The 25,670-nt window shown below is 47.5% G+C and overlaps 2 protein-coding genes across 5 annotated transcripts in view; both read left to right on the top strand.

Annotated features, from left to right (window-relative positions):
- Positions 1–17,126, top strand: part of PEX1 (peroxisomal biogenesis factor 1) — a 126,308-nt gene extending 109,182 nt beyond the window's left edge. For 2 of the 4 annotated variants that reach the window (XM_040352353.1, XM_040352358.1), the window contains 2 exons: positions 12,907–13,031; positions 16,957–17,126. In XM_040352353.1, the coding sequence (XP_040208287.1) occupies positions 12,907–13,031; positions 16,957–17,032 (201 nt within the window). In that variant the 3' untranslated portion in view covers positions 17,033–17,126. Of the gene's footprint in view, positions 1–12,903; positions 13,032–16,956 lie in introns of all 4 variants that reach the window. The other 2 variants (XM_040352352.1, XM_040352354.1) reach the window with 1 other exon arrangement.
- A 4,585-nt stretch (positions 17,127–21,711) lies between these two features.
- UHRF1 (ubiquitin like with PHD and ring finger domains 1) lies at positions 21,712–24,596 on the top strand. The gene has a single exon (XM_040352351.1). The coding sequence runs from the start codon at positions 21,904–21,906 to the stop codon at positions 24,160–24,162; it is 2,259 nt and encodes a 752-aa protein (XP_040208285.1). The 5' UTR covers positions 21,712–21,903; the 3' UTR covers positions 24,163–24,596.
- The last annotated feature ends 1,074 nt before the right edge of the window (positions 24,597–25,670 follow it).

Genomic DNA, 25,670 nt, shown 5'->3' with positions numbered 1-25,670 from the left:
CATTTGGATCGGCGTGATTTAGGCAATTCGAATTTTCAGACGAAGGTCAGCGGCGGCATCCCAACAAATTGCATTTAAAACTACAGTAAAAAAAAAAAGATGTTAAGGGTGGACAAATTAACTCACTTTAGAAGAAAATTGCCTACTTTAAGGTTTTAAGAAGGTTGTTGTTTCATTGAAATTATACAATTAGAGCAATATTAAAGAGACCTTGTCACCTTTCCTATTTAGGGCAAAATAAACCCACCCCTGACCATCCCATGCTCTCAATCATTCCCCACTTCTCCTTATTGTGTGCCCACCAGTGCAAAATACCCTAAGTGCATTGGTATGCTGCTGTACAATGCACCTTATTGACACTCCTTTGTTGCAGCACACAGCGGCGCACAATATTTTTATATTTCAGGCCTGTGCAATGCATAGCAGTTATACAAATACTGTATATCATTACTATTGCACAGAAAAGTAAAAAAAATAATCCTCATACAGGATCAGAATGTATGGCCTTCAAATCCTTATCATCCTTAGCTTTATAGGGTATTGTTTATACTACCGTAACCATTACTAAACTGCATCTATTGTTTTCTTGCTGTGCATCAGCTTCCATGCTTCTGATTGCTAAATTACGAATCTTGGTCCCTGCCCTTCTAGCCTGTTTACTGTTTTTTGTATGGGATAAAAGTCCTTTCAAACAAATTGCACCTATCCTTTTTACCCCCTCTTCTTGACCTAAACTACCCCACTATCCACCCTACTAGATCCATACTTAGGCCCCTTTCACACTGGGACGGGAGGTGTGGTGGCGGTATAGCGCCGCTATTTTTAGCGACACTATACCGTCGGAATTACCACGGAATTGCGGTGGTATTCGGCTGTATTAACCCCAGCTAGCGGACGAAAAAGGGTATTACCGCGGTGTCCCATTGTTTTCAATGGGAAGGCGCAGTATACACACTGCTACTCTCACCGCTCCAAAGATGCTGCTTGCAGGAGATCGCTTTAAGCCTCGTACACACGCTCAGTTTACTCGGCAAGAGCCAGCAAAAAAACTGCTGGCAGAGCTTTCTTGCAGAGTATACAGTGCGTGTGTACGAGGCTTTCAGGTTTCTCGTCAAGAAAACTGCCTAAAATCTGGACGAGAAAAATAGAGAACCTGCTCTCTATTTTCTCATCGTGATTCTCGGTAGTTTTTTCCTGCCGAGAAACCCGAGAGTGTGTATACTTACCTGTAGCCCGCCCATGCTCGAAATGACTTTGACGCATGCGCGGTAGCTTCCTAGGCATAGGTAGGGTGCAGCAAGGTGGCGGCGACGGCATCAAATGTGACGAGCGCATGCTCTTCGTACGCGATGACGTCACTGCGTTCTTGCCATTCAAAAGAACCGCGGTTCTTTTGAATGGAGTGTCTGTACACTTGGGCAGCAAGAGATTCTTGCCAAGACTCTCGTCAGGAAAAACAACAGTTTTTTCCTGAAGAGATTTTGGCCCGTGTGTACAGGGCTTTCACATTGAGAATGCTGGGGCAGGAGTATTTCAGGCGTTATTTATGCGCTATTTTTAGCGCTAAAACGCCTGAAATACTCCTCAGTGTGAAAGAGGCCTTACTGAGGTTTCCAGTGTTTGCATACATTCTGTTCTGACTCTATGGGTTGGCCTCGCTGGCTTACCTTAAACTTCTTTGAGCCTTCTTCCAAGGTTTGAGACTTTTGTGTAGAATTTTGGAACGGGATGTAAACTAACACTGGATTGAGGTAAGTAGGCATCTAAAGAGGCAGGGATCTTTTAGATCAGAAAAGGGGGTCGAATGGATATGTGCACTTAGTTTTAAAATGCAATTATCATCTAAGGAAATCTGTACAGATATAGTTGTACACAGCAGTACTGTGAGGTAGTTTGAGCATTTTTTGTTTTGGAAAAAGGTACCATACTTTTATTTACAATTTACAAATACCATACTGGTGACCCCACAATAGGGATACAACTTTTTAGCGGAAGGGAGTTTAACAAGACACGTGGCCACTCATTAAAATGAGAAGAAACAAGGTTTAACCTTAAACTACATAGAGGGTTCTTTACTGTAAGGCCTCGTACACACGACCGAGGAACTCGTTTTCCTCGACGAGTTCCTTGTTAGGCTTGTCGAGAAAATCGACAAGCTTGCTTTGCGTACACACAGTCAAGACAAAATCTCCTCGTTCTCAAACGCGGTGACGTACAACACATACAACGGCAGGGGAAGTTCGATTCCACTGGCACAACCCTTGGGGCTACTTTTGCTAATCTCATGTTACTGGGTGTTAAGTAAAAGTTTGGTAAGAGACGATTTGCACTTTTCAGTCTGTTACAGCGTGAAAAATGTTTTATCTCCATTACAAATGCTACTTTTACTCCCGTCTCATACTTTATTCTGAGCATGCGCGGGTTTCTTAGCATACACACGCTCAAGTTTCTCGTCGAAAACCAGCCCGACGAGGAACACGACGAGGAAATTGAGACTCCTGTCGAGGAAAAAGAGAACTTGTCCTCTTTTTTCCTCGTCGAGTTCCTCGACAGTTTCCTCGATGAAAAATGTACACACGACCGTTTTCCTCGGCAAAAAAGCTCTGCCACCAAGTTTCTTGATGGATTCTGTCGAGTTACTCGGTCGTGTGTACGAGGCTTAAGAGCGGCAAGCGGAAATCCCTTCCACAGGCAATGGTCTCAGCGGGGGGCATTGATAGTTTCAAGAAACTATTAGATAAGCACCTGAACGACCACAACATACAGGGATATACAATGTAATACTGACACACATAGGTTGGACTTGTTGGACATGTGTCTTTTTTCAACCTCACCTACTATCTAAATATGTGGATCTTGTATATTCTTTTTTATGCTATTGGTTTCTTCCACGTTAAAAAAAAAAAAAAAAAATATGAAACCTTTTGACCATTTAGCAGTGGCCAGTCATTGATGAGTATCCATAATGGTGGTAGTAAGAGATTTCTAGGCAGTAGCCCAGGATCCATATATTTAAGGATCAGTGGCTCATTTACAGGGTAAGTGCACTTTATGAATAAAAACTGCCTTCATCACCATTAGGGATGAGCATCGTATGTTCGATCGTTCGTCGAATTACAAACGTTTTGGGCCGTTCGCGCCAAATTTGAGTTACGTTTCACAGCCCATAATTCACTGCGGCATCGCAGTGCATTGCTGGCCGATGATTTGCCAAGCATGCACTATGGCCCGCATAGACACACTCCTAAACCTTGTGGACAGCCTTCCCAGAAGAGGTGAAGCTGTTATAGCTGCAAAGGGTGGGCCAACTCAATATTGGACCCTACGGACTAAGACTGGGATGCCATTTGAGTTCATGTGCGTGTAAAGGCAGATGTCCTAATACTTTGAACAATATAGTGTATATAATTTGGTTAAAAAAAGTGGAGAAACTTTTTGAAGAAACCTTTAGGTAGATTCACAAAGAGTTAGGCCGGCTTATCAGTAGATAAGCCGACCTAACTCTGAATTTGTTTGTTTAAGTGTATTCTCTAACAGAGATACACTTAAACATATCTAAGATAGGACGGCTTGCGCCGTCCTATCTTGGATTGCAATGTTTTGGCTGACCGCTAGGTGGCGCTTCCATTGCGGCCGGCGTAGATTATGTAAATGAGCTTTTACGACGATTCCCGAATGTACGCGAGCCCGCCGCAGTCGATTAACGTCGTTTCCGTAAGGCCTTAGGCGGCCTAAAGTTATTCCACCTATGAGGTGGAATAACAATGTTAAAGTATGGCCGCCGTTCCCGCCGCGAGGTTCGAATTTTTTACGTTGTTTGCGTAAGTCGTCTGCGAATCGGGAGTTACGTCGTTTACGTCCGCGTCGAAATCAATAGGCCCGTACGGCCTACTTAGCCGCAATGCGCACTGGGAAATGTAGTCGCCGGCGCATGCGCAGTGTCAAAAAACGTCAAAAAACGTGAGGTCAAGCCTCATTTCCTTACAACACGCCCCCCTCCAAGCAAATTGAATTAGGCGCCCTTACGCCCGCTTGTTTTAGGCTACGCCGCCGTAGATTAGCAGGTAAGTAGATTGTGAATCACTACTAGCCTAACTAATTTACGGCGGTGTAGCCTAAACAGGCTAAGCTAGGCCGCCCTAAAGTTAGGCCAATGTGTGTGAATCTACCTACTTGTATGTATTTTTTTAAGTATTTTTTGTATAAATAAAAGTTTTTCTACTTTTTACATGAAATTCTCTCAGCCTGTCCCTGTATAGTGCCATATAAAGAGGGTTTTATAGGAAATTAAAGAGTATTTTTAATGATCAGAAGCCATGTTTCAGGGGCCTCTTTCTTCATGATTTTTCAGACTCTGCACCTAAAATTCTGCCTATGATCTATAACAAATTTACAAAACAAATATGATAATTGCTTGTTTTTGGTCCCCACAAACATACTGTTTGCATGTAGATGTATCTATTCTGAAGAGAATCATGGCAAATAAAGAATTAGCGTAACAGTGACCTTCTCCGATTCCACCCAGCTCTTCTGATTACTATAAACATGGGATTCACCATTTCAATGCAAGTTTGTGCCTTGCTGCTTTGGTACTTATTTGTGATTGTTGGATGGTAGATGACAACTCCCATCATTGTGTAATAGAATATTGTTGCCTCACTAGCTATGTTCACTGTCACCTAATTGCAGAAAACAGTTATTTTGGCGTTTATATAGCATTGATAGGGGGCTAACAATATTCTGAGGGATATTTTATAAAGGAAACGAGAATTTGAAAATAGTGACAAGTTGCCCATGGAGGCCAATCCTATTTCATCTTTAATTCTCTGAAAAATACAACAAATAGGTGGATTCAGAAAGACTTAGGCTGGTGTATCAGTAGATACGCCAGCCCAAGTCTGAATGTGCGCCGGCGCTAATTTAAGCGTATTCTGGAAACCAGATACGCTTAAATTAGGCTCAGATACAAGCGGCGTAAGTGTCTTACACCGTCGTATCCTAAAGTGTAATTTTTAGGCTGACCGCTAGGTGGCGCTTCCATTGCGGTTGGCGTAGAATATGTAAATCACTAGATACGCCTATTCACGAACATACGCCCGGCCGACGCAGTACAGATACGCCGTTTACCTAACGCATTATCAGGCCTAAAGTTATTCCATCAAATAGCTGGAATAGTAATGTTAAGTATGGTCGTCGTTCCCGTGTCGAAATTCGAAAATTTTACGTCGTTTGCGTAAGTCGTCTGTGAATAGGGATTTACGTCATTTACGTCCACGTCGAAACCAATAGGACCGTGCAGCGTACTTTGCTGCAATGCACACTGGGATATGTAGGCGGATGGCGCATGCACCGTTCGTAAAATACGTCAATCACGTAAGGTCACCCCCCCATTACAATAAAACACGCCCCCTCAGCTAAATTTGACGCCGCCGTAACTTAGCAGGCAAGTACTTTGTGAATACAGTACTTGCCTTGCAAACTTACGGCGACGTAGTGTAAATGCCATACGCTACGCCGCCCCAACTATGCGCCCGCCATCCTGAATCCAGCTAAAAGAGTCTGATTGGTCATCATTGGTCTTCAATCTTATTTTATTAAAAGCACCCTTGTCAGCTTTGTTTTCAGAGGACAATAGTGTATATCACTAGCAACTTAAAGATATAGATGATCAAAATGAATATAGCCAACAGGAAGGACTGTACCAGTAGCCATTGACAAGATGGTGAATTGGGTTCTTCTTTCTTCACTTTAAGTAAAAACCCTTTTAAAGCGGACCCGACACGTTGTAGGCCCATAACTGCCAAGGAGGAGGGTAGCAAAAGGGTAAATTCTATACAAAACCCACTGTTACTAAGCAAATGTGAAAAACAGATACATATTTATTAAACAGTATTAGGGTTTACACATCTGCCCAGTTTACAAGAAACAGGTCCTCTAGAACAAGGGTCTCCAAACTGCGGCCCGGGGCCAGATGTGTCCCTTTGCTTGCCTTTATCTGGCCCTTGGAGCACTATTTCATCCACTGATAAAAACGTTGCGCCATAATTCCCCCCACAGTCACTCCAATGAAGGGGGCACATTCCCTCTCGGTGTCACCAACGATGGGGCACATTCCCTCTCAGGCAGCGTACAAACGGTCGGTCCATCCGATGAGAACGGTCCGAAGGACCATTGTCAACGATTAACCGATGAAGCTGACTGATGGTCTGATGTGCCTACACACCATCAGTTAAAAAAACGATTGAGTCCAACGCGGTGATGTAAAACACAACGACGTGCTGAGAAAAACGAAGTTCAATGCTTCCAAGCATGCGTCGACTTGTTTCTGAGCATGTGCGGGTTTTTAACCGATGCTTTTGCATACTAACCATCGGTTTTGTCCTATCGGTTATCAGTCCATCGGTTCAATTTTAAAGCAAGTTCTCTTTTTTTTGACTGAAGGATAACTGACCGATGGGGCCCACACACCATTGGTTTGGTCATTCAGTCCGTTTTCATCGGTTTTGACCGACCGTGTGTACGCGGCCTAAGTGTCACCAACAATGGGGCTGTTATATCCCCTGTGTTGTGAGGGACACAAGACTCTGGGCTGGAACAATGGATGTTTATTCAGTACAGCCTGTACACTGCAACATGCATCTCAGGACATTACATATCTCTGTTTCCTACATGTGGTCTCTCTAAGATGGCTACTATGCCCCTTGACCCTTGTCATCACTGCTGGGTGGAGCCAGCCTTAAAGTGCCAGTACATGTGGAACCCTTCAGGTATAACACCTTCCATCCATCCCTAAAAAAAAAAAAAAAACACAACAAAACAATAACAGGCACAAAACATTAACTGCTAACTGTCCAATAACAGTCCTCCAAACACAGGAGAATTATGGGACTTCAAGCTTCCAGGAACAGTTGCGGGGTTAATATGTCATCTGATCACTTCCGTCGGCCCCGTCGAAAGTCTCGTAACCGCTCTTGCAACTGAAACCGGTCAGGAGGGCGACAGTGTCGCTGAGGTCGGGCATCCAGCGATTCGGGACCGGAGGAAACAGGGCTGGCCAGAATGGGTACCGGCGGGGCCAAGAAGGGATCCCCCAGCTCAGAGGGTAAACAGACCTCCGGACCAGAGCTGGAGGGCTCTGTTGAAGCTGAGTTCAAAAGTTCAGAGTCCCCACAATCATCAATCTCTGTGCATCCTGATTCGCTGGGAGCAGATCCTTGAGACACTGATGGTTCAGCCGGCATCAGGGATTCGGGCAGTTGAGAACGAGGACGCAGTTGGTCCGCATGACGTCTGCAAATGGAACCATCTTCCAGGCGGACCTTGTACATCTTGGGTCCCAAGGTCTCTGCAATGACAGCAGGAAGCCAACGGGTGTTGGAAGCCCCATAAGATCGGGCCCATACCTTTTGTTGGGCTGTGAATCGGGGGAGCTCATTGTGTTTGACCATCATGTCTTGGGACTGTAGTACATGTTCCTGGACTGTTTGATGGCGGAGCATATCCAAAACAGTCCATGGCTGGCGCCCCAGAAGGAGTTCTGATGGAGTTTTCCCAGTGGTTGCATGTGGTGTGTTTCTGTAAGCAGAAAGGAAGGAGTCCAGCTGCTGGGGTGACAGGGACTGTTGTTTACTTGCAGCCACTGTAGCTTTGAAATAGCGTTTAAAAGTCTGCACAAACCGCTCTGCTTGACCATTTGTAGCCGGGTGGTAAGGTGCGGTCAACTTGTGCTTGATGTTGTGGGCAGTCAGGAAACGCTGAAACTCCTGACTGGTGAATTGTGCACCGTTGTCTGTGACGATTTCTCTGGGGTATCCAAACGTAGCAGCGAGATGTAACAGTATGGAAACCGTTGCCTTAGTCGTTGGCTGAGTAACAGGAATGACCTCAGGCCACTTTGAATGGGCGTCCACTATGATCAAGAAGGTGTGTCCTCTGATCGGGCCTGCAAAGTCCAAGTGTAGGCGAAACCAAGGAACCGTGGGCCAAGTCCAGGGCTGGACGCACCCTCGAGGAGGGTCTCTTGCCGTTTGTGCACATCCAGCACAAGCATTCACATATGTTGTGATATCTGAATCTAGGTTTGGCCACCACACATAGCCTCTGGCCTTTTGTTTCATACGTGTGCTCCCGGGATGACCAGTATGTAGCAAGTCCAGAATGTGTCTCCGGAGGGTCTGTGGAATGATCACTCGGTCTCCCCATAAAACACAGTTGCCAGCCACAGTTAATTCCATACGCCTACGGAAATAAGGTTCATACTCCTGTGTGACAGTTGCAGGCCAACCGGACCGTACCCAGGAGAGTATTGTTTTCAGAAAGGTATCCTTGTTTGTATGGGCTGCTATCTCCCCAGAAGACAAGAAGGACAGGCTGGTGTAACGACAACTCCTGACTGGTGGAGTAGAGTCCATGGACCTCCCTGTCAGTCGGGACATAGCGTCCGCATTAGCATTGGCATCATGACCACGATACTGAATTTTGTAGCTGTATGCCCCCAAGAATAGGGCATAGCGTTGGAGGCGGGCCGCAGTAGTCTGGGAGATGCCTTTGTCAGGGCTAAAGATCTGAAGGAGTGGTTTATGGTCCGTCAGTATGGTGAATTCCCTACCATACAGGTAAAGATGAAACTTCTTAATTGCCCATATCAGCGCAAGAGCCTCTTTGTCAATGTGTGAGTAATTGCTTTCTGCTTTTGTCAAAGACCTGGAGGCAAATGCCACTGGTTTTTCTGACCCATCTGGTAAGATGTGAGATAGTACCGCCCCCAGACCATAGGGTGAGGCATCACAAGCCAAGGTGAGAGGCTTCTGGAGGTCATAGTGCACGAGCATGCGTGACGCCAACAGCTTCCGCTTAGAAACTTCAAAAGCACGTTGGCATGCAGCCGACCAGTCCCATCTGGAGTGTTTCTCCAAAAGCTTGTTCAACGGAAACAAGGTGTGTGCCAGATCTGGCAGGAATTTGTGGTAATAGTTCAGCAAGCCAAGGTATGATCGCAGCTGCTGGACGTTGGTTGGGGCTGGAGCTTTGACTAAAGCATCAACCTTGGCTTCCGTGGTGTGTATACCTTCTGCATCCACAAGGTGGCCACAAAACTCCAATTTAGGCACCATGAATTGGCATTTTGCTAAGTTCACTTTCAGACCCTGTTCTTGGAGTCTCGCCAACACAAGCTCCACATTCTGCTTGTGTTCCTGGTCGGTCCGTCCTGTAATGAGCATGTCATCTAGCAGGCACTGAGTGAAAGGAATGTCCGCCAAAATCTCATCCATTTTTCGTTGCCAAATGGCTGGGGCAGAGGCTACCCCAAACACCATCCGATTATATTGATACAGTCCCTTGTGGGTGTTGATGGTCAGAAACTTGCGGGAAGAAGGATGGACCTCAAACTGTAAATATGCTTGTTTGAGATCAAGCTTGGTGAACTTTTCACCCCCTGCAAGAGAGGCAAAAATGTCATCTACTCTGGGTAGGGGATACTGGTCTATTTCCAGTTGAGAGTTCAGTGCCATGCGGAAATCGCCACAAATGCGCAAGTCCCCATTCGATTTCTTTACCGGTACAACTGGTGATGCCCACTCGCTGTGCTCTACCTTTGAGATGACACCTTGTTCCTCCAGCCGACTTAGTTCTGCTTCCACACCTGCTCGGAGTGCGAAAGGTACTGTCCGAGCTTTGAAGAACTTAGGCTGAGCGTTGGGTTTCAGCTTGAGTCTTACACAGTCATGCTTTATTTTTCCCAACTGGTCATCAAAAATCTTTGGGAACCGCTGCTTCAGGGACACCACCCATCCCTCATTATCTCCTAATGGAATGGTAACGGTGTTACAGGGACTTATGGCGATGTCTGGCATACCAAAGTGAGCAATCCAATCTCTCCCAAAGAGAGGGGGTCCCCCATTTTCTAGGATATATAATGGCAGTCTCTTTGTCTGACCCTTGTACAATACCTTTACTTTTGCGTAACCCAGTGGGTGGAGTATCTGCTTTGAGTATGTCTGCAGTTTGATTGGTGTTGGGCGGACAGTTTTTCGGGTCTGAAGTTGTCTCCATTGTTTCTGGGTGATAACTGAAACTGCTGCTCCTGTGTCTACATCCATCCTGAGATTCTTTCCCTCAATGGTTACATCTACAGTCATTGCAGAGGGTGCTGAATGCATATGATGTATGTCTAACCTGTGGAGCACAGCCTCATCCTCTGACTCAGATGATGATGTATATCTTCCCACCATATATGTCTTAGTCTTGGGGTTTAGAGGTTGTTTATCTCGCCCCTTCTTGCTACGGCAAACTCGTTTCAGATGGCCGGTCCTACCGCAATTATGACAGGTCTGATCCTTAAACCGGCAGACTTTGTGGTCATGGTCTGTATTCCCACAACGGTGGCAAGCTGACTCCCGGCTTGGTGGGGGTCTGTATTTCCAGTTTGCAGCAGTTGGCTTGACTGCTGTTCTGAAAACTTCCTGCTTCACCTCTTCCCTTCTGCTCTGGGGGTTCAATTCCTCTGTATCTTTCACAGCCATTTCCATCACTGAAGCTATCTCAATTGCCTTTGTAAGGGTAAGGTCTTTCTCTGTTAACAGTCTCTTTTGGGTCGACTCACAATTCAGTCCCATGACAAACTTATCTCTCAGTGCAGTAGGTAGGTAGTCCCCAAAAGAACAGGTAGAGGCTAGTCTGCGAAGGGCGAGCACATAAGCTTTAATCTCTTCACCTGTCTGTTGCTGCCTCTGATAGAAGCGAAATCTTTCTGCAATTTCTAATGGTTTAGGCTGGAAGTGATCCTCTAGCAGTGTCAGCAGCTCTGCCAATGTCTTAGCTGCTGGTTTTACAGGGGAAAGCAGATCCCTCAGAGTGTCATATGTCTTGGCCCCAACCACTGTCAGAAACACTGCTACTTGCCTGTTGTCTGGGATGGCATTTGCACTGAAATACTGTTCCAGTCTCTCTACCCAGGAACTCCAGGATGTCTGTTCTCCATCAAACTCACTTAATGTCCCGATTAATGACATTTTCCTGCTGGGATCTGTGATTGCTTTTATCCAGGTGACAATCCACAATGTCTTTGTCTCTCTCTCTCAGACTGATAGACACTTTGTAAATCCCATCCTCGTCGCCACTGTTATATCCCCTGTGTTGTGAGGGACACAAGACTCTGGGCTGGAACAATGGATGTTTATTCAGTACATGCTGTACACTGCAACATGCATCTCAGGACATTACATATCTCTGTTTCCTACATGTGGTCTCTCTAAGATGGCTACTATGCCCCTTGACCCTTGTCATCACTGCTGGGTGGAGCCAGCCTTAAAGTGCCAGTACATGTGGAACCCTTCAGGTATAACAGGGGCACAATTCCTTCCATTGACATCAACAATGGGGCACAATTCCTCTCAATAACCCCAACAAAGGGGCCCAATGACATCAACAATGGGCACACAATTACTCTCACTGAAACAAACAATGGGGCATTGTTTTTTCCCACTGACATCGGACCTTTTCTACTCTCACTGGCCCTCCTAAACTCTGAAGGACAGTAAACTGGCCCTTTGATTAGAAAGTTTGGAGACCTCTACTCTAGAACAAGGGTCTCCAAACTTTCTAAACAGAGGGCCAGTTTACTGTCCGTCAAACCCTAGGGGTCCAGACTGTAGCCACTTTGGGTAGAAATGCCCCAGTGTAAGTGGTAGTAAACTATGCCTTATGCCGCGTACACACGACCGTTTTTCGGGATGTAAAAATTTTTTTTTTTTTTTTAATGTCATTAAAACGATCGTGTGTGGCTCCAGAGCATTTCTCACGACGTAAAAAATTTAAATCATGCTCTAAATGTTCACATCGTTTTTAACGTTGTCGTTTTAACGTTGGAAAAAAAACGGTCGTGTGTGGGCTTTAATGAAGTGAAAAAAAACGCGCATGCTCCGAAGCAAGTTATGAGACGGGAAACTAGCGTTCGTAATGGAGATAGCACATTCGTCACGCTGTAACAGACTGAAAAGCGTGAATCGTCTCTCACCAAAGTTTTACTAACACGAAATCAGCAAAAGCAGCCCCAAGGGTGACGCCATCCGAATGGTATTTCCCCTTTATAGTGCCGTTGTACGTCACCGCGCTTTGCTAGATCATTTTTTTTTTCATGGTCGTGTGTAGGCAATGCCGGGTAGAAAAAAAAATTGTTTTTTCTAGACCTTTAAAAACGGCTTAAGGCTCGTGGGAGGAGGAATAATGCTCTGCCATTGCTATCAGTGGGAGGAATATTGCCTTTTGAACGTTAGTGTCAGTGGGAGGAATTATGCTCCATTGTTAGTGCCAGTGGGAGAAACAGTGTCCCATCATTGGCATCAGTGGGAAGAATAGTGCCTCGTAGTTGGTGTCAGTGGGAGGAATTATGCCCCATTGTTTGTGTCAGTTGGAGGAATAGTGTCCTATCATTGGATTCAGTGGGAGGAAGTATGCCCTGTTGTTGGCGTCAGTGGGAGGAATAATGCCCCATTGTTGGTGTAGGTAGGAGGAATATTTCCCCACTGTTGGTGTCAGCCAAAGGAATAGTGCCCCACTATTGGTGTCAGTCGGATGAATAGTATCCCATTGTTGTTGTCAATGGAAGGAATAATGCCCCATCATTGTTTTCAGTAAAAGGACTTAGCCCTACTGTTGGTGTTAGTGGGAGGAATAGTGCCCCAAGGGCCAGATAAAGGCAAGCAAATGGCCGCATCCAGCTTGCGGGCCACAATTTGGAGACCACTTCTGTAAAACTGGCAAAACACTTCCCTGATATTCTGATCATGTCATGTGTTTTTATGGTATACCATTGTGAAAATAGCATCTCTGTTTCTTCCCATGACCTGGAAGGAAACGCTGAGAATATATTTTCATATTAAACCTGTATCTTTCATCATTTAGCAGGAAACATCTCACTGTCCCACCGAATCAAACAAGAGACTACGCATCAACCAACACCACCTTATGACTGCGCTCGCCAGCACAAGACCATCTATAAGTGCAGAAGACAAGAGATTTTTCAATCAGCTGTAAGTAATAAAAGAAAAAAAATGGTGATACTGTATATCCAAACAAACTTTAGCTCAGGATATCTTTGAACCCCAAAGGCTTTGTGGTAAAGTGCATCTAATGGCCTCTTGGCAGACCATTCAAGGTTGAATGAACTGTAACCATTTAATTCTGTGCATAACACTCCTGTTCCTTGCATTCTGGGCATTACACTCCTGTCCCCTGCATTCTGGGCATTACACTCCTGTCCCCTGCATTCTGTGCATAACACTCCTGTCCCCTGCATTCTGGGCATTACAGTCCTGTCCCCTGCATTCTGGGCATTACAGTCATGTCCCCTGCATTCTGTGCACAACACTCCTGTCCCCTGCAGGGCTGGACTGGGACAGAAATTTGGCCCTGGACTTCATCCAGACTGGCCCACTTTGACAGGACTCTCCTATGGCGGCCGGACAACTCCTGCACCCCCCCCCCCCCCCGGCCACCCAAGCCCCCTCTCCCCCTTCACTAGCCGTTCTACGTTATTAGAGTAGAACGGCTGGTACTGGTACTCTTATAGGGAGTACCAGTGGGGAAGCTAGACATTATTTCACCCGGGGAAAAGAATCAGTTCGGTGCCCCCCCTTATGGGACAAGATTAGGCAGAAGGGAGGAACTCCCAGGCCATAGCTGTTGAGTCAGCTGTCTGTCCCCTCCCCCATGCTCCTCAGTCATCCCCCCTGCTTCTCTGGTCCTCCCCCTGCTTCTTTGTTCCCCCCAGGTAAGCGCTGCGGGGAGGGAGAGGAGGTGAGCGCTGCGGGAAGGGAGAGACAGAGAAGCGGAGGGGGGCGGCGGCCCACTGTCACTGAAGCCGGCCCACCGGGAAACTCCCTGTAGTCCCAATGGCCAGTCCATCCCTGGTCCCCTGTATTCTGTGCATAACACTCCTGTCCCCTGCATTCTGGGCATTACACTCCTGTCCCCTGCATTCTGGGCATTACACTCCTGCCCCCTGCATTTTGTGCATAACACTGCTGTCCCCTGCATTCTGTGCATTACTCTCCTGTCCCCTGCATTCTGTGCATAACACTCCTGTCCCCTGCAGTATGTGCATAACACTCCTGTCCCCTGCATTCTGTGGATTACACTCCTGTCCCTGGCATTCTGGAAATTACACTCCTATCCCCTGCATTCTGTGCATTACTCTCCTGTCCCCTGCATTATGTGAATTACTCTCATGTCCCCTGAATTCTGTGCATAACACTTCTGTCCCCTGTATTCTGTGCATTACACTCCTGTGCCCGGCATTCTGGGAATTACACTCCTGTCCCCTGTATTCTGTGCATTACTCTCCTGTCCCCTGCATTCTGTGCATTACTCTCCTGTCCCCTGCATTCTGTGCATTACTCTCCTGTCCCCTGCATTCTGTGCATAACACTCCTGCCCCCTGCATTCTGTGCATTACTCTCCTGTCCCCTGCATTCTGTGCATAATGCTCCTGTCCCCTGCATTCTGTGCATTACACTTCTGTCCCCGGCATTCTGGGAATTACACTCCTGTCCCCTGTATTCTGTGCATTACTCTCCTGTCCCCTGCATTCTGGGCATTACTCTCCTGTCCCCTGCTTTCTGGGCATTACACTCCTGTCCCCTGCATTCTGTGCATAACACTCCTGTCCCCTGCATTCTGGGAATTACACTCCTGTCCCCTGTATTCTGTGCAGAATACATGGTCCCCTTTGCTTCCCCTTTGCCATATTCCTGAATGCAGCTTAATTGTTGAGAAATGGCCCTCCAAAGTCTACTGGGAATCTGACACTTCCAGGAGTGTCCATCTTCTGGGATCCCTATAGGTCTCACTGTGTCCTTCTGTTGATTTCCGCCATACCACTGTATCCTGTAGTGACGTGGATCTTGTGGTCTCAGGAGATCAGCACTTCTAGAAATGTTGGTTTCCCAGTGGATTTTAAGGGACTATTTCTGAGCAGCAGAGTGACGTTCAGCTTTTCACATGGCAGGTGAGCATGTGCATCCTCCTTTTACAGGTATGCCTTTTCCTAAAATGTTAGTATAGCAACCATTGTTTTAAATAGACATAGATCAGTCTTTCTTAACCTTTTCAACACAGAGGAACCCTTGAAATAACTTTCTGGTCTCAGGGAACCCCTGCTAAAAATGACTATATTTACAACTCTTGATACATTAGTGTGATGGTCAGTGAGTAGAATGCTCCTTACACTTTTGGTCATTGTGAAGAATTCCATCCTTACAGATAGCTAAAAAGATCATGGTCATGAGTTGGCACAGTTCACTTTACCTTAAATGTTTTGACAAGGGGGATAAAATGTCATCCAGTCCCTAGCTACTCTCTTGCCACAGCATTTATAAGTTTCCTAATTTCCAGGCATTTTCGTTCTCATTCTAATCTTGTACCTTAAAGCGGTGGTTCCCCTAAAAATAAACTTTTGACATTGCATTTGCTACATTAATTACAATTAGAATCGGCTGGTTTTATTTAAAAAATACCTCCGTACGTAGCGTTTGCTATATTCGTTCCCACCGCCACTTCCGGGTACGATGCTGGTGGTGGGCGTTCCTAATTGATGGACAGGCATCCGACCGACGCATCCATCGCGTCACGAAATGCCGAAAGAAGCCGAACGTCGGTGCGGCTCTATACGGCGCATGCGCACCGACGTTCGGCTTCTTTCGGCATGTCGTGACGCGATGGATGCGATGGAACGAATATAGCAAACGCTACGTACGGAGGTATTTTTTAAATAAAACCAGCCGATTCTAATTGTAATTAATTTAGCAAATGCAATGTCAAAAGTTTATTTTTAGGGGAACCACCCCTTTAAGGGGTTGTAAAGGTCCATGTTTTTTCACCATAATGCATCCTATGCATTAAGGTGAAAAAACATCTTACGATCACTGGCGCTGCTGTCAATCAACTCCAATGACACGAGGGCCGTGGGGCGGGGCCATGTCCTGTAGTCGGTGGCTATGGACGCCGAATACAGGACTCGGGAGTGTGCCCGCAAGCAGGCCCGGATTTACTCCCTTTGCCACCCCAAGGCCGGGTCCTTCAATGCCGCCCCCGCCTGCGCAGTACAGGGGGGACATTATCCGCCGGGGGACTTTTTCGGCAGGACACTGAGAAGCAGGGGGGATGCTGCTGCTGAAAATGACATTGAAAACTGGGGGGGGGGGGGGGGGGTTGCTGCCAAAAATGACATTGATCATTGGGGGGGGGGGGGTGCTGCTGCCGAAAATTACATTGAAAACCATCTCACCTCCTCTTCCCTCTGTTTTCTCTCCTCTCACCATCTGTGAAATGACAGGGGGGGGAATGAAAGTGTCCTCTCCTCAGCTGCAGTGCCGCCCCGAGGCCTGGCCTTGTTGGCCTTGTCTGGAATCCGGCCCTGCCCGCAAGGTAACCCCCTTGGGAGAGCACTTCCCAGAGAGGGTTATCAGAAACGGGGAGGAGCCGAGACAGCCGCCGTGGGACCCCAGAAGACGCCGTTCAGGGCCACTCTGTGCAAAACGAGCTGCACAGTGGAGGTAAGTATAACATGTTTAGGGTCACCAGCTAACTCCGATATCCCTAAAGTGCAAAATCTGTGTTTGATCATTACCAAGAACCCAGGCAAGTAACTATAGTTTAGCAGCAATCTCCTTGTGGCCCTCAAGCATGTCCTTTTGAAGGAACTAAATGGAGACTGAAATGCAGCTGACGAGGTAAGAGTCATTAAAATGAGGGATAACACAACCTGCTCAGTTTTAGGATGACGTTGGCCTTAAAGAGACACTGCCACCTGCCCATTCAGGGCAAAATGATGGTGCCTGCTGATAGCCCACAATGCCAGCAAGGTAAAACCATCTCCTCCCCACTGCAGAAGTCAACTCTAAACTCTAGTTTTTGAAGCTTAACCATTCATATATTTTTTATTTATTTTTTGTACAGCTATGAAAACTTCCAGAATCCGAAGAAATCAGGTGGACAGCTCTCCAGAAGTAGCAAGAAAGTAACGCTGGCCTAATACCGTCAATGTTAGGAATTTTCTGTAAAAGTAATGTACAATTATTTGAGTTATGTTCATAACACAGAATAAATACATTTATTTTTCAAGTTTTCTTCATTTTTCTTCCCTATTTGCAACGTACAATAAGTTGATACAATATAACCGTTTATCTTGCTCAAAATAAAGTATGCTCTTAACTTGCTGTGCTCTCTACTTGTGATGCCCTTGTCAGGCCCATCAGTTATCATCCCTAAGCAGTTCACTTTTGTGGACTACAGAACACCTTCCCCACTATATTTTTAAGGTTAAAGAAAAAATACCAGAGAAATCGGTTTTTAAAGCGGAGCTCCACCCAAAAGGGGAAGATCCACTTGTCTGTCTCCCCCCCCCCCCTCTGCTGCCTTATTTGGCACCTTTTGGGGGGGTGGGGGTTTTGACAAGTACCTGCTCCCAATTTCGACTCAGTTCGCTCCCTCTCCTTCCCCTGCAGCCTTCTGGGACACTTCACAGGTCCCAGAAGACTGCGGCCCATTCACAAAGTGCAGCATGCTTTGAGCATGCACAGTAGGAAACTGGCAGTGAAGCCACAAGGCTTCACTGATGGTTTCCCTGAGTCAAGATGGGGGCGCCAGCAGCCGATAGCCGACTGAAGAATGGGCTCAGGTGAGGACACTGCTGGATGCCTGGACCAGTAAGTGCCCTAATATTAAAAGTCCGCAGCTACAGTATTTGGGGACTTCTACATTTTATTTTTATTTATTTTTGGGGGGGGGGGCCTGGAGTAAAAAAAAAGATATTTGAAATACAGATATATTTTGTAGAAATCCGAATCATAAAATCATAATATAACTAAAACAATAATAAACCTGCTGCAATGTTCCAGATTCCTCACATATAATAGTTTCCCAAGGATACCCCACGTGATATAGGCACAACAAATAATTTATGTATGTATGAAACCATATGGCACTATTCCTCCCAATGGCACAAACAATGGGGCCCATTAACACCAATGATGGGGCACTATTCCTCCCAATGACACCAACAATAGGGCCCATTAACACCAATGATGGGGCACTATTCCTCCCAATGACACCAATGATGGAACACAATTCCTCCCAATGACACCAACAATGGGGCCCATTGACACCAATGATGGGGCACTATTCCTCCCAATGACACCAATGATGGAACACAATTCCTCCCAATGACACCAACAATAGAGCGCTATTCCTCTCAATGGCACCAAAGATGGGGCATTAGTTATTGCCACCGACTTTGGGACCTTTTCTACTCCAAATGGCCACAGTCCGGCCCCCCTTATGTCTGAAGGACAGTAAACTGGCCCTTTGTTTAGAAAGTTTGGAGACCCCTGGGGTTTGTTCTTCACACTGATGCTCGGGGATGGTGGGTTAGGAACCCGCAATTTGGGCTTGCCGACCCGCCATTCCAGAGCACCCCTGGTGTAGACCCATGCAAGGGCCATGTTTGCCCACCCTGTGAGGCACAGGTGTTCCATGCAGGCTGTCCCATTCATGTCAGTTGGGATGCAGCGGCTGCACAGACACTGCTCCTAATTTGACATCTGTGCAGGTGCGTGTTCCAATGTCTGCATTCGGGACCGTACACCTAGACAGATGTCACATTGGGAACATTGGCTGCATCCAAATTCACATGAATGGGTCTGACTGCATGGGGATGTAAAGAACAGCTGTGCATCCACCGTGTGGATAAACGTGGCCCTCACACAGTGCACATTGCAGAACACTCCATGTGAATGTGGCCCTACTGATACCAACAATGGGGCATTATTTCCCCCTCTGCTAACACCTATGAGGGGGCACAATTCCTCCCAATGACACCGATAGGTCCCAATTCCTCCCAATGACCTAATGACAACAACATTTGGACCCAATGACAACAATAATGGGACACAATTCCTCTCAATTAGACCAATGATGGGGCCCAATGATAGGGCATGAATCCTCCCAATGACACCAACAATAGGGCACAATTCCTTCCAATGACACCAACATATGAACCCAATGACACCGCTAATATGGAACAATTCCTCCCAATGACACCAATAATAGGGCATGAATCCTCCCAATGACACAATGGGGCACAATTCCTCATTCTGACACCAAAGATGGGGCGTTTATTTTTCCCGCTGTTGTCTGGACCTTTTCTACTCCCAATGGCCACAGTATAAATGACAGTAAACTGGCTCTTTGTTTAGAAAGTTTGGAGACCCCCAGGGGTCTCCAAACTTTCTATACAAAGGGCCAGTTTACTGTCCTTCAGACATAAGGGGGCCGGACTGTGGCCATTTGGAGTAGAAAAGGTCCCAAAGTCGGTGGCAATAACTAATGCCCCATCTTTGGTGCCATTGAGAGGAATAGCGCTCTATTGTTGGTGTCATTGGGAGGAATTGTGTTCCATCATTGGTGTCATTGGGAGGAATAGTGCCCCATCATTGGTGTCAATGGGCCCCATTGTTGGTGTCATTGGGAGGAATTATGCTCCATCATTGGGCCCCATTGTTGGTGTCATTGGGAGGAATAGTGCCCTGTCATTGGGCCCCATTGTTGGTGTCATTGGGAGGAATTGCGCTACATCATTGGTGTCATTGGGCCCCATTGTTGGTGCCACTGGGAGGAATTCTGCCTCTTCATTGGTGTCAATGGGGTGAATTATGTCCCACAATTGGTACCAGTGGATGAAAATAGTGCTCCAAGGGCTGGATAAAAGCAAGCAAAGGGCCGAATCTGGCCCTTGAGCCACAGTTTGGAGACCACTGATCTAGACCATAAGACCCCTTTCACACTGAGGCGGTTTTCAGGCATTTTAGCGCTAGAATTAGAGCCTGTAAAGCACCTGAAAACCGCCTCTCATTCAGTGACTTTTCAAACTGGGGCAGTTGCGCTTGTGGGACGTTAGGAAAAGTCCTGCAAGCAGCATCTTTGAGGCGGCTTGGGATTGCTGTATTTTGCACTCCCAAAGCGCCATGCCTATTGAAATGAACGGGCAGCACCTAAAAAACGATTCGGAAAGCGCTGCAACAGGGGCGCTTTGAAACCCCTTCTTTGGGGTTAAAAGCGCCCTGCTAGTGGCCGAAAAGCGCTGCTTAAACAGCTAAAATGAGCAGCGGTTTAGCGCTTACGTGGCCCCAGTGTGAAAGGAGTCTAACGCCGCGTACACACGATCATTTTTCGGCATTAAAAAAACTACGTTTTTAAAAAATGTCATTTAAAATTATGGTGTGTGGGCTTCACATAATTTTTCGGGTTCTGAAAAACGACAAAAAAAAAAAATTCGAACATGCTGCATTTTTTAACGACGTTTTAAACGATGTCGTTTTTCGGGTTGTAAAAAATTATCGTGTGTGGGCTAAAACGACGTTAAAAACCTGCACATGCTCAGAAGCAAGTTATGAGATGGGAGCGCTCGTTCTGGTAAAACTACAGTTCGTAATGGAGTAAGCACATTCATCACGCTGTAACAGACAGAAAAGCGCGAATCGTCTTTTACTAACACAAAATCAGCTAAAGCAGCCCCAAGGGTGGCGTCATCCGCATGGAACTTCCCCTTTACAGTGCCGTCGTACGTGTTGTACGTCACCGCGCTTTGCTAGAGCATTTTTTAAAAACGATCGTGTGTGGGCAACGTCGTTTTAATGATGAAGTTGGAAAAAAACAATGTTTTTTCTAGATGCTGAAAACGTCGTTTTTTTCATGACGAAAAATGATTGCGTGTACGCAGCATAAGAGTGGTGAATTTGGTGTATGCAGAGGCTGGGGGTGTGCTGCCATTATTTTTTGGGTATATCAGTATTATATTTGTGTGTGTTGTACATTCATGGTTTTGCTCGTTATTTTTGCTGTTGGTAGTTCATGAACAGACTTGTATTTATACTTTATACCGTGTTAGTACCTCATGAATTCCTTTTATATTATTCATTTATTACTACAGCCCAGCCTCACATTCCACCCCCGGCCCCTCATCCTGTGAGGGAACATATGGCGGGAAACCGATTCCGGCATAACGTGACGTCACCCAGTCAGAAACTAATGTCCAATGGTGGTTTTGCTACTGTATGAGACTGCACGGGACTTCAGAAGATGAGATGAATACACGGTCGGCCATTGGTGGAGTTGTATTATATATATATATCGGGAAATATTTATTTTTATTTACATTTACTATATAGGAAACTATAGCGACAGATATGTGAGAGAAGAGCCGCTCCAACTCCTCCTCTTTCTCTCCCAACCCTCAGCCTTGTTACGCCCCCTTCGCCTCCTGAACTTTAGCCTGCAACGCCCCCTTCCTGGCTCTAAACTTTCTAAAGCCCGAACCTTTCCCCCCAATACTCTACTCCGCCCCTATACTCGCTCTTTAGCCATAGCCTTCTCCACCTCCTCACGAGCCTACTCCGCCCTCTTCTTCGCTCTTTACTCTGTAGCCTCACCCTTTCCGCCCCTCACAAGCCTGTTCCTCCCCCTCCCTGGCTCTAAGCCTGAGCCTTACCCGCCCCCTTGAATGGTTTACTCCGCCCCTTCCCCAGGCTCTGTCGCCTAGCCTCCTTACGAGCCCGCTCCGCCCCCTTTCTCGCCCCTTTACTGTAGCTTCAGCCCTCCTCCTCCTCCTGGCGAGCCCGTCCCGCCCCTCTCCTCCCTCCCTGTCTTCAGCCTCCTCCAATCCGGGGCGCGCTGAGTAAATTCCCGCCGAACTATAAACCGCGCGCTCAGCCCAGCGCGGGAGATTCCTCACACACCTCAAGTGAGAGAGTTAGACCGAGAGACTGTTTACCGCTCCCGGAACCGAGCTGCACCGGGGCACGCCGAAAGCCATAAACCTACTTCCGTTACCGATCGCATCCAGCCATCATGTGGATCCAGGTGCGCACCATGGACGGCCGGCAGACCGAGCGGCTGGACGACCTCTCCAAGTTGACCAAGGTGGAGGAGCTGCGGCTGCGGATCCAGGAGGTGTTCGGGGTGGAGATGGAGCGGCAGCGGCTCTTCTACCGAGGGAAGCAGATGGAGGACGGCCACACACTCTTCGATTACAGTGTGAACCTCAATGACATCGTGCAGCTGATGGTGAGGCAGGTCCCGGTGTGTGTCCCTAAAGAGGAGGAGGAGGTGAAGGAGGCTGATGAGGAGGTGAAGGAGGAGGAGGAGAAGAAGGCTGATGAGAAGTTGAAAGAGATAGACCCGGAGGAAGACCCTCTGCCCTCCCTGGACCTGGAGTTGGCCCCGTACAAGGCGGAGCAGCTGGTGGACGCCCGGGACCTGAGTATGGGCGCCTGGTTCGAGGCCGTGGTGGTGAAAGTGACCCGCAAACCCGACTCCGAGGACTTCCTCTACCACATCCGATACGAGGACTACCCCGAGAACGGGGTGGTGGAGATGGCGGAGAAGGATGTGCGCCCCCGGGCCAGGACCAAGCTCCCCTGGGAGGACCTGGCGGTGGGGCAGTTGGTCATGGTCAACTACAACCCGGACGAGCCGAAAGAGAAGGGCTACTGGTACGACGCCGAGATCCAGAGGAAGCGGGAGACCCGCACCGTCAAGGAGGTCTACGCCAAAGTCCAGCTGGGGGCGTTCGGTGACGCGCTGGACGACTGCCGCATCCGCTTCGTCAACGAGATCTTTAAAATCGAGGAGCCCGGCAGCGAGGACCTGGCGGAGAGCCCCCCCAAGCGCCAGAACGGGCCAGAGTGCAAGCACTGCCGGGACAACCCCAGGTCCAAGTGCCGCATGTGCGCCTGCCACATCTGCGGGGGCAAACAAGACCCGGGCAAGCAGCTGCTGTGTGACGAATGCGACATGGCCTTCCACATGTACTGCCTCGATCCCCCGCTGTCCGCCCTGCCCGACGAGGACTGGTACTGCCCCGAGTGCCGGATCGACACCAGCGAGGTGGTGCTGGCTGGCGAAAAGCCCAAGGAGAGCAAAAAGAAGTCTAAAATGGCGTCTGCTTCTAGTTCCTGCAACAGAGACTGGGGAAAGGGCATGGCGTGTGTCGGGCGCTCTAAAGAATGCACTATTGTCCCGTCCAATCATTACGGCCCAATACCGGGAGTGCCTGTTGGCACCATGTGGAAGTTCAGAGTTCAGGTCAGCGAGGCCGGCGTGCACAGGCCACACGTCGCCGGCATCCACGGCCGCAGCAACGACGGCTCCTTTTCTCTGGTGTTGGCGGGAGGTTACGAGGATGATGTTGACAATGGGACTGAGTTCACCTACACCGGCAGCGGAGGCCGCGACCTCTCCGGTAACAAGCGCACCGCTGAGCAGTCATGTGACCAGAAGCTTACAAACATGAACCGAGCTCTTGCTTTGAACTGCAACGCCCCCATTAATGACAAGCAGGGGTCCGTGGCCAAGGACTGGCGACGCGGAAAGCCCGTCCGCGTTGTGCGCAACTCCAAAGGAAGGAAGCACAGCAAATACGCCCCCGAGGACGGCAACCGATACGATGGGATTTACAAAGTGGTGAAGTACTGGCCTGAGAAGGGGAAGTCTGGGTTCCTCGTGTGGCGTTACCTGCTCAGGAGAGACGACGAGGAACCCGCCCCCTGGAGCAAGGAGGGAAAAGACCGTATTAAAAAGCTCGGCCTTACTCTGCAGTTCCCCCCGGGTTACTTGGAATCTGTCGCCAATAAAGAGAGGGAAAAGGAGAATGACGCCGGAGCCAGCGAGTTCGAAACTCCCAAGGGCAAGAGGAAAAGGCAGTCTGAGAATGCTAAAGCTCTGGCGCCATCTGCTGGCAAGCCAAAGAAAAGCAAAGTAGAATTGTACAAACTGACCGCTGAGCAAAAATCTCTGATTCAGAAGGATGATCTCAACGGCAAGTTGTGGAATGAAGTCATGAGCTTCCTGAAGGAAGGACCGAAATTCATTAACAAAGTGGAAGAGTCTTTCCAGTGCATCTGCTGCCAAGAAGTTGTGTATGAGCCGGTCACCACCGAGTGCCTGCACAACATCTGCAAGACCTGCCTTGACCGTTCCTTTAAAGCCTCTGTGCATACTTGCCCTGCTTGCAGGTATGACCTGGGCAAGAACTACAACATGAGTGTCAACAAGACACTGCAAGCCGTTCTCAGCCAGCTCTTCCCTGGCTATGAGAGTGGGAGATAAGATTTTTATATCTTTTTTACCTTTTGACTTGTGTATCCAGACATTTTGTCTTGAGTTCATTCTGTACTATATTTTCGTTCTGGATATTTTTCTATTCACCACCTTATTACAGTGGAGCTCCAGCCCAAACTCAAGTGATGGGTTACAACCTCTGTCAGGCTTCTTTTTTTTTCCTGTCTCTGCTTACTGCTCAATTCCATGTTTTTGGTAAAAGTGGTCACCCGGACTGAACGAGGGTAAATTTTGCCCATCCAGGACAGATGTTAAAACCTGACGGCTTAATTTTTATTCTTTGGTTTAAGGCCGTTTCATACGGTTTGGCCGCAGCACAGTTGTATGTGCGGCAAACTTGTGGTTTCCTGTAAACCAGGGGTGTCAAACTGGCGGCCCTCCAGCTGTTCCGAAACTACAAGTCCCATCATGCCTCTGCCTGTGAGAGTCATGCTTGTAACTGTTAGCCTTGCAATGCCTCATGGGACTTGTAGTTTTGCAACATCTGGAGGGCCGCCAGTTGGACACCCCTGCTGTAGACTTTCTACTAGACTGCGTGTTTTCTGAAAGTGCACCAAAAGTCCTACATGCATCTTTGTGCTTTCAGAAAACACGCAACCTAATTGTCTATTGGAAACCGCGGGTACACCGCTCTGCGACCAAAGCCTAGCAGCGTGAAATTGGTCTAATGGTGAATGTAAACCATAAATCTGTGTTTGCCATCATGCATCATTGGGGGGTTGATTTACTAAAGGTAAATAGTCTGTGCACTGCAAGTACACCCACAAGTGCAGTTGCTCTAGAGCTAAGGGAAGCAAGGAAAATTAACTGCATTTTTTACTTGCATGTGACTGGCTGATGGAAAACAGAAGAGCGTTGTAGGCCCCCCCCACTTGAAGTGTACTTCTAGTGCACAGTATATTTGCCTTTAGTAAATCAACATCTGTATACAAATGTCTTAAGCAAATCCATTTTTATGCTGGGAAGTGTGTGGGGTTTTTTCTTCCCTAGAGATCCTGCCAATAACGGCACTTTCTGTCGCAGACTGACAACATTAGATCACTGCCTCTCACTTGGGCGCAGCATTTTAAGCCTACTAATGAGTGCTCCTTAAATGCATCTTGTGTGCCTACTAGCCCAGTGGTCAACATAAGGAGCACTCAAGGCAGGCTGACAATGCTGCTACTATAATTAGGAGGAAACCCGCTTGGCCTTTGCCGGTCTGTGACTGGTAGTGCTGTTACTGGTAGCATGTCCAGACAAGAGAGAGAATTTTTCCTGATATGACAAACCTTCCAAAAACATTTTAGGGTTTTAATTCGCTATTGGTATGTTTGGCATGTACCAAATGTATTACGTTTTCTTCAGCAAGTTTTTTTGTTAAGCTTGCCTGGAAATCCTGCCAGTAACAGCGCTTCCTGTTACAGATCGAGAGAGCCAAGCTTCTGCCTCTCAAGTGAGTGTTCTTTATGTTGACTGTTGTGTCGTCTATCAGCGGTCATCAAGCCTGTCCTCAG

The sequence above is a fragment of the Rana temporaria genome, chromosome 5 (genome assembly GCF_905171775.1).
Source record: "Rana temporaria chromosome 5, aRanTem1.1, whole genome shotgun sequence".
NCBI lineage: Eukaryota > Metazoa > Chordata > Amphibia > Anura > Ranidae > Rana > Rana temporaria.
This window is presented reverse-complemented; position numbering and strand designations above follow the sequence as displayed.